The sequence below is a fragment of the Hipposideros armiger genome, unplaced genomic scaffold, assembly GCF_001890085.2.
Source record: "Hipposideros armiger isolate ML-2016 unplaced genomic scaffold, ASM189008v1 scaffold_444, whole genome shotgun sequence".
In the NCBI taxonomy this organism is placed as follows: Eukaryota; Metazoa; Chordata; class Mammalia; order Chiroptera; family Hipposideridae; genus Hipposideros; species Hipposideros armiger.
The window spans coordinates 859,504-869,214 of record NW_017731794.1 but is presented as its reverse complement, the minus strand read 5'-3'; the positions used below and the strand labels follow the sequence as shown (position 1 = coordinate 869,214).

General features: G+C 41.0%; 1 protein-coding gene across 1 annotated transcript in view; it reads left to right on the top strand.

The window, feature by feature from the left end:
* Positions 1-9,711, top strand: part of PALLD (palladin, cytoskeletal associated protein) — a 374,196-nt gene that overhangs the window by 339,314 nt on the left and 25,171 nt on the right. Inside the window, exons 13-14 of the mRNA XM_019665498.1 lie at positions 4,982-5,117; positions 8,099-8,197. Coding sequence (XP_019521043.1) covers positions 4,982-5,117; positions 8,099-8,197 — 235 coding nt within the window. The remainder of the gene's footprint in view (positions 1-4,981; positions 5,118-8,098; positions 8,198-9,711) is intronic.

Genomic DNA, 9,711 nt, shown 5'->3' with positions numbered 1-9,711 from the left:
CCACCCCCCTGCCATCCCCGCCATAGAATAGCATTTTTGTGAGTATAGTGACTCAGTTTTGGTCCACACTGTGTTCCTAGCACATAAAAGAGAGTTGAGTACTAAAACGCCAATCAGTAAAGGTTATTTCCACATTCTTGGAAACTCTGGCCAAGAATTCTTGGCATCTTTTTAAATGCCTTTTCCTCTTTCATTCTGTTTTCCTCGGCCAGTCCTGTCTCTGGGATTTGCTTCCATGCTGGATGGCCTCTCCGGAGCTCCTCTTCCCAGGCCAGGCCCTGATCTAAGTGCTGTATATATTAGCTCATGTAGTTTTCCCAGTAATCCCATGAGATCCATGCTACTAATACCCACATCTTACAGAGAAGGAAACTGAGGCAGATAGCCGTTAGGTAACTAGCCCAAGCCACACGGCATTCAAGGAGAACACAACAAAGATTCTGACTTGTGTGCCTGTGGTGGTGCTGACTGAACCCCTCCCCCCTGGTCTGCTTTCAAGATCTCCGATGCTTCCTCTTTCATGGAGTCTTCAGCAGTCGTTCCAGCCAGCATTCTTTTGTCCTTTTTTATTCCCACTGCACCTACAATTGCTACCATAGTTTGTTCCCTATCCTCCAACATGATTATTAACCTCTTGTGATCAAAGATTATCCTTTACGATCTGGCTGTCCTCACCGTATCACACAGAATGGTGTTGAGACTGTAGTGATGAAGCTAGATGCTCAGTGAATATTTGTGCTACGACTGTTAGACGTTTAAAAATCTTTCAGTTGATGGATTTTTATTTCAGTGGTAATGGCTCAGAACCAAGAAAATATGTGTACCTTAAATTCTGTAAGTAAAGGAAAATAATGTCTGAAAAATAGGGGGAAGTGGGGATGGATGAGTAAATGCTCTCCTAATGTTGGGGATCTGCATGAGCTGAGGGATTTGGCTTGTTAAAAGAAACCCAGAGTGACCGGGAGCTTTTATCTGGATCAAAGAGTAATTTTACTTGTACTCTGAAATAATAACATACCTGGATGGCAGAAACCCAAACCAAGGTGAACGTCCCCTGTATGAAATGTCCCAGAGCAGTTGTTCTGAGGTCCCCTAAGAGTCAGGTTATGCCGAGAAATGCTTTTTAAGTAACAGGACTTACTAGGTCATAAATAGGTAATAGGTGTTGACTTGTTCAGGAGAACTTGAGGCTGTCTTTTAAAAACACAGTTCTCCGCCTCTCGTTTAGGGGATCTGTTCTGCCCTTTTGCCCCTTTCTGTTGCATTTGTGCAGGGAACACAGCTCTCAGTGTCACCTGCCTGCAGAAACACAGGGAAGCCTTCTGTCATCAGAGGCTGCTCATCATTGCATGGTTGTGCAACTGGTGTTTGTGGTCAGGCGTACAGTAATAAGGGAGCCTGCATGTCCCCAATACTATCTGATGCCACAGAGAGCTAGCTCTTCTAGTTCTCAGATGCAAGGCTGTAGTCAAAGCAGAACTTTATTTCCAAAAGTGTGTAATTTTTACTTGTTCTCAGCCTGACTTTTCACATGTAGTTTGAGTCACATGGCTCTGGCACAAACTTTCTTGCCTGAGGAGGCAAGGTAGAGACAGGTCAGAAGTGGAGATAGTATATCCATTTACTCATTCCATGAATCTTACTTGGGGGTCTGCTATTTGACAAGCACTGTGATGAACGAAAGAGGCATGATGAGGGAAAGACCACTGACCAGAACAGAGAATGATCACGTGATAAGTGCTATGAAGAAAACAAACATGTCCCAGTAAGTAATGGCATAGACTTAGGGTCCTCCATTCCGAGGAGACATTAAACTGAAGCTTGAAGGCTGGTGACACTGCCCCAACAAAGAGAGGAAGGGAGACAGACTCCAGGCTCAGGAAAACTGGCAAACTACATATATTTTTGTTAAGTGGTTGGGTGGTACTAAAAACTGAGGTTGTCAATCGTGATTCCTGTGGCTCGTGCTGCTAATGTGTCTCAGGCTCATTGCCTGGCTTCTTCAAAATCACGATCCATTTCCAGTGAGTGAGATACAACTTCAAGTTTGACTGACCATTTGGATATTACAAACACAGGATATCACAGTATTTTCTTTCTTTAAAACTAATGTCTTGAACATCATCCTATTTGAACTTCAGGGACAAATGACTCGAAAGACCTGGAAAAGCTATCAGAATTTTTCCACTATAGGTAACAGAAGACTCAGCCACCAGCACGTTAAATGCATGGGGTTTATTAATGTCCATAAAACGTGTGGGGTCAGGCAGTTCCATGGTAGGTTAATAGGGTTGGTTAAAACATGGTAGGTCAAAATAATCAGGAGCCCAGGGTCTTCTTTCCAAGCTGTCGTCATTGGCATGTTGTGGGTTCTCCCCTCATGATCACAGAATAGGTGCCGCGGTTTTTGGCAATTACACTTGTGACACCATGGTAGCCAGTGAAAGGTGAGGGGCACTTCTCCCTCTGTGTTTCTTTTTAGAGGTGGGAAATTTCTAACTAGAGCACCACACACTCATCCAACCTCCATTCCCCCAATCTCATTGGCCAGGGCTCCACCGCCTGCGTCTGGCTGGACTAATCACTGTGCCCGGGATTGGGTCCCCTCAGACTGACTGAGGTAGATCACCCCTGAGTTTGGAGGGCAGTGAGGGTCACCTTTTCTAAGCACATTGAAGGGTGAACCACCCAACAGAAGCAGGGGAAGTTCAGCAAGGAAACAAAGGGGAGTGGACAGGAGGAACGCATGGCTATTGGGAAGACCAGGGGCAGGACCGCGGGAGTCCATGGTAGAGGCACCCCCCCGCTTTTCCAAAGTCTACATTCGGTCACTTTGCATTTCCGAAAGACCGTCAATACGTGTTTTGGCTAACTGAAAGAAACCCGAAGAGGATATTCACTTATGAAAATATGCAAAAAGTGAAAACAGCATTCAGCGTTGTTTTGCACAAGCCATGGTAGGGGCAGTGGCACCCCAGCAGCGAGAGTGGCCCCACCCATCTCCTTCCCAGAACCACATTCAGCATCAAGCCCCATTGCTTTAAACTGTGTCTGAGCAAATGTGCTTTATCGATTTATTTTGTGCATCCATGAGCAAGATACGTCCTCAGGTATCAGAAAAGCCCAGGAGAACTCGTAAGGGTGTTACTTAGTGTCAAACTGGATGTAATTAAGTGTATTTGGTATGAATTGATAGGTTATTTGGGGGTTATGGGTAAGCTCAGAAAATTTTCCATATAAATTAAGGGTAATTGCTTTTCTGCTTGATGCCATTTCAGCTTTCAGAAGGTTGCACAGGGACACACTAGCTCTCCCTCTGGATGAGGGGGAAACCTGTGTCACTGCTGAGGGCCGGGTCAGAGCTGTTAGCAGGTGCTCACATCTCTGCGCTCTTAGTGATGCTCTCATTCATTCCCCGCCCTGCTGGTTAAAATGGGGCGGGGGGGGGGGAGCTGAGGGCGTGCTGAGCCTTGGCTGTACTGGTGCGTCTACCACATCAACAAAGGGAAGTCAGGCGGGTACACGATGCCTTGACACATTTACAATAAACCTGGGTTTTTTTTTAACTCAAATATGCCTTATCATAAAATATATGATAAGAAATGAAGTATATACAGTGTGTAAGTGCAAAGAATAATAAAATGGAAGTCTTACCTGTCTCTATACCCTTGAAGCTCCCAATGTGATGCGCCCCCGTTGCATCTACTACTCTCCCTGAGGGCTGGCCACTGCCCTGAATTTTTGAGTTACTCACTCTTCTCTTTATAGTTTACGTATGTTTCCTTAAATTTGTTTCTCAAACTTTCATATATACCAGACTCACCCAGAGCTTCTGACTCAGTGAGTCTGCAGTGAGGCCAGAGCTCCACATTTCTAAGTTCCCGGGTGACACTGGTGTTGCTGGTGCAGGGACCACTCTCTGAGCACCCCTGTCCTGACAGCAGACTGCTCAGATTGGGCCTGTTTGTACACGGAAGTGACTGGATATGTTCTCTGTAACTTGTTTTTGTTTTGTTTTTTAACTTAACATTGTTTTTCAAATTCATCTTTGGTGATATGGGTAGGTAGGGGCATTCATTTTTCTCCCTGGTACAGTGTTCCATTTTTCATTAATCTTTTGCCCATGACTTTGTGAGGGAAAAGGAGAAATAGGAACAAATTGCTTAGGGCACCAGCAAAAGTTGATTCTGCCGCACCCATCAAGCGTCCAGCACCAGTGCCCCCTGCTCATGTGGCTCAGGGCATTGATACGGAAGGCCCGTGGCCGTGGAAAGAAAGGTTCTGGCGTGTCACCTAAGACCCTTGGCTCTGCTGCAGGTTTAGGGGACTTGGGGTGCACCCGGCATAACAGGACCTTCAGACCTTCCAGGGTCCTCCAGTGTAAAATGGACCTCATCCTATAATATCAGCCTACCCTAATCAAGGTAGGACAGAAGGGAAGGTAGTACACCTAATATCTGCTTAGAGTGGGCTGAGCACTGTTGTCGAATAAGCTGATTATGAAGGATCAGAAGGATTGAATTTGTGAAAGTATGAAATGAATAAGTTCTCTTTCAAATCCTCTCAATAGTCATATGCGGTGTAAGTTTTTATACCTGTTGGTAAGAAATGTTAAGCTTGCCCAAAGCCACCAACCTAACATGAGGCAGAGCCAGATTTGAAGTCTGGGTCTGATTACCAACCGCTTCATGTGTTCACTCGACATCGCTGCCTCCCTCTCCTGGGCATTGGTCTAACCACTGAGGAACCCTCCCCTCAGGTACTTGAACGCGTCCTCTGAAAACTGCTTCCAATTAGTGTTGCCTGAACACTGAAACCGGCTTTCATGGTTCTTCCCATAATTAGTAGGAACACATGTAGCATAAAAACGAAGAGCGGGAGGAGACGCGCGGACGCGTTGTGCTCTTTGTGGGACCTGAATGTTTGACTTGGATGTGTGCGCCTGACCACTAACGAGGCAGCCTGTGCTTTTGTCCTGCAGGGGATTTCCCAAGAAGGCCAACAGGACTGCAAGAATCGCCTCTGATGAGGAGATTCAAGGCACAAAAGATGCTGTCATTCAAGACCTGGAACGGAAGCTTCGCTTCAAGGAGGACCTCCTGAACAACGGCCAGCCGGTACTGCGAGAGATGCGGGGCGCTGACTTGGAATATTAGCACCCCACATCAGGGAGCTCTTTTCCTCGCTTCACTAAAGCTTAGGTTCCAAAGATTTGTCCACAAAATTGATTGTGTTGCCCCTGAATCAAAATTCCCCTTAGTATTGTGGCTGGAATATGGGGAAAAGGGAGAAAGTGAACGTGATTCCTTCTACTAGGCCTTTCCTGTTTCCTCCCAGTCATGCCACCATCCTTGGAACAAAGATAGCACATTGGAGATGGAGGGGGGAAGGGCTGATGTAAAGGTCTGGAGTAGAACAAATGAGGAATCCTGATGTTCTAGTACTTAGTAAAAACAAGTCCCTGGGAGGGGTGGGGGGAGGGGGAGGAGGTGTGCTGGAATGATTTGTATCTACCCCAAAGCAGTGAATTGGGATTCGATGACGCACTGCTTAGACACAGAAAAGACCTTTACTCAAGAAACGATTGCTAACGTCTAGTTCTATTCTACTAGACGATTACTAGATACTGACACAGTAATCTGAAAGATTAAGGGCCTGTTTCACAATCTTGTTCTTGTTTGTCAGGGCAAGACAGCTAAACTCAAGAAAAAAATCATGTTTTAAGGCTGCAGAACTGTAGTTATATAGATATGGTTTTAAAAATGTGTGTGTGTTTTCTCCATTAGATTGAAATGTTTCCTCATCAGTTTTTTTTCTTTGCTTTTTACTGACCGTTTTCTTATCACATCAGAATAAGGGGACAGGAAAAGCAAGTCTGGCAAATAAGATTTCCCAAGTAAAGGAAAGGAGCCTTTTGTGGCTTTATTATAGAATTAGCACCAGAAAAATTTGTTTGGCTCTTAAGTACAAGAGGAAAAGGGCCTCTGTGTATAAAGTCTCCCTCTCAGACACCGTTTTTCAGAGTAGAAAGCTCTCTATGCTAATTGTTTTTCTAGGAATTTTAATTATCAAGTGTTGATAAATAAAAAACGTGAGAACACACCATGTTTGATTGGAAAGGTGGGGAACGGAGGAGGGGTGTTGAATGATGATTTTAATTATTAGGACATCCTAATCAGAGTTCAGGAAGATTAAAGTTCTAATGAGATTTTGTGTTAATTATTCACTGAGAATAGAAGAGTTTCACAAAGGGAAAACATTTGCTCCCTGAAATAAGTGATTGTATGTATATATGTACATACTCTGGAAGTTTTCCCGGCTCTGTCAACTAAACTAAAGCCTCTGAAAGATGAAAACAAGCACTTATGGGAACTTTTTCAGGCCAGGTAAAGAAAGCCATCTCACCTTTTTTTTTTCCTTTTTTGTTGTTTAAATATTCATTATGGACTAAGGTTCTCTAAAGTAAGACTTCTATGAGTTATTATAGTATACTATGTATAATATATGTACACAGTGTATATATTTGTTATATATACATATTTTATATGTGTATATATATATATATATATATATATATAATGTTTATCTAGCAGTGAATGACATTCACAATAAGTCCCATAGATTTCCACATTTCAGAGTTTAAAAGAACAAGAAAGATTTCCCCTTTTTAGAATATGGGACCTTCAAACAACTTTTTCTTAATGCTACATATTATCCTGTTCCTCATTTTTGGCTTCTGTAGCTAGAGCTTGTATATACATGAAATAGTGCTTAGAAACAGAACTGTGAAGTCAGTTTGGCTTCTAACGGTATCAGGTGAATTCTGGTGAGGGCTAGATTTCAAATTGTATTTTCCTGCTTATAAGGAACAGGGTGGAAATTAGTCCTCCCTTTGACGTTAATACAGTCCTCTTTGAAAACACTGGGAAGGCTTTTAAGGGAGCAGGCATTTAAAACTCTCTTTGAAAATTGAACTTTTTTTTTTTTTAACAGACGTGGTTAAATTAGTTTAAATAATAACATACTGGACTGAGACACTCCATGCAACAGACACCTACCTCCACCTCTTCACGTCCTCTGCTTCTCTTTATGAAATAATTTGAACTTTAGGACTATTTGTCATTTGGCACTTGACTTGTTTCACTTCCCGGTCTCAGCTGGGACTGGAACCAGCAATTACTGGAAATTGTAAATTTACCCAACATATTTTTCTGATTAGAGAGTTTCCAATAGAATTTGTATCTATATTCAGAAGTTTGGAAGTTTATCTGAAATAACTTCTGTACTCTTTTTTTAAATTCTGCCTAATTATTCTCTATTTTCAAATGCTTGTTTTGCCCCTAATGGTCCCTGAAATTTCCTCCCCAACTACCTCCCCAACTATAATTCTACAGCGATTCTGAACCAACACTCAAGAGCAGGAATCAGCCCAACAGACATAACAAAAATGCTGGCATTTCTTTTGTGTAAGAATGGCCTAGCAAACATGGTTTTGGCCAAATCCAAAGTGCTGGTTGCTAGAGACAAAAACTTGACCACTTTGCCTGATGGGCAAGCAGTGTGCCTCTGAGTAGAATCCTGAATTGTGGATATTAGCACTGGCAGGTATCTTTCATAGGCCTTTTGCTGACTCAGCCATGTGTAATCATTCTTTGTGGATTATTAGATTTTCCCACATTCACCTATGTTCTACAGCAGCCTAGGAAAATGCTCTGAGGTGAGACCCTCAAAGCGGAGGACCATCCAGTCTAAATGTTTATCATTAAGGACAATGACACGTTTTATAGGTGTGTTCTGCCTTGGTGTTTATTTTACTCACCTTAAATTTGTGCTATAGCAGTTGGTGACTCTCAAGATTAGTTACCACCATCTCCCAACACTGGATTAGGCCATTGGACCAGGAGGGGAGGTGAAAGGCAGGACGACTGCAGCAAGGCAAAGAGCCAGATTCCTTTTACGTACAGGTTATCTCAAGGTGGGGGAGAGAATACTTACAGATAACATCAAAACTTGTTTGGTTTTGAAAATTCTTTTTCACGGGGCAGTATATAATTGTGATTTTCCTAATTTTGTATTTTTTGTGACTTACTTCATTTAGAGGCTAACATATGAAGAAAGAATGGCTCGTCGATTACTAGGTGCTGACAGTGCAACTGTCTTTAATATTCAGGAGCCAGAAGAGGAAACAGCCAATCAGGTACTGTGCTCCTCCTTTGGATTTCCTAGAAAAATGACAATTACTAGGTCTCCTCCCCCCATGCTTTTTATGGACACCATTCTTGGGATCAATTCTGTGGAAAGTAGAGGGTAGGCCAAAGAAAAGTATTCTTTTATTTATAGTTATTGAGCACATACTTTGTGCCAGACATTGTGTTAAGTGATGGATGGAATTATTTCAGTCAGGGATAACCTCTTTTTATTTTCTTATTGTTCGGTTTATTCCCTTTCAAGTATCTTTGTTTTTCCTGTCCTGTGCTTTAATGAAAAACAGTTTTGTGTAGAGAAATACATTTTCTCTGAAATTGTTTGAAATACCTAGTGAATATTTCCAGGTTCAGTCTTAATATCTAGTCAAAATATCTATGTACAGAAAAGACTGTCTTTATTTTCTTTTGCTTCTATAGTTATAAATCACTAATCAGCAGAAAACCTAAAATGCTGTTTTTGTTCTGCGACCACCAAAAAAAGTCACTTCATGGATTTGATGTAGGCTGTTTTTTAATCTCCACTGCTTCTGTTTGGAGTTTGCAGATGTAGTCTCCATATTAAAGTAAGCTTTTTAAAACAAGTTTAAAGGACCAAGTAAACGCTTGTGTCTATTAAGAAACGGATCTGCCATCAGTATCTGAGAAGGTTTTCTATGTTAAATGTAGCTACCACAAAAACCTCACTTATAAAAAATGAGAAATCTTGCTAGATTCTTATTTCTATTATTAGTCTTCACTTCTTTTTTTCTGCCATTACAGGAAATTGGGTCTCCTCATGCTTCTGTAGGGAGTCCTCTGGATGGTCAAAAGGTCAAGCTTTTCACCTTTCTTCTTCCAGTCTTTCACTGTATCTGTTTTCTTATTTTCTTCCTTATTAACCTGTGTATCTATGTTTACTGCTATATATGAATTTTAATATGAATATATTATGAATATAATGAGTTTTGTACTGTGACAGTGTATTTTTGTTTAATATCAGATGAACAAAAATTACTGCAATGTGATTTTTATTTACAAACTCAAATTTGTCATTAGTAGGTACTCTGAACTTTAAATTGTGAAAAGTTTCTCATTATACCTTTCCAGGGAAAAAGTGCTACTTCTTAGACTGATTAATTTCATAGTAAGTAGACAAAAAAAAAAACAACTTGTGTATCTCTTTGCAGTTTTATTCATAATGTTGTATTTCTTTCCTCAAGCCAACAAACTTTTTTAAAGGTTAAGTAACTTCTTTAAGTGAAAACCTAGTTAAAACAATCTTTTATTTGATATTAAGTAGAAAATATTTTATAACGGGCTGCCTTGTCTTCATTGTACTTTGTAAGCCAGCAACTGTAGGATCCACCTTAATCACCATTGGATGATGATGGGGTATTTACTTTGCTTTTGTTTTTAACCAACGTTTTGACTATATATATATATATATATATATATATATATATATATATATATATATATATATATATATATATATATATATATATATATATGTAATTTTTTTTTT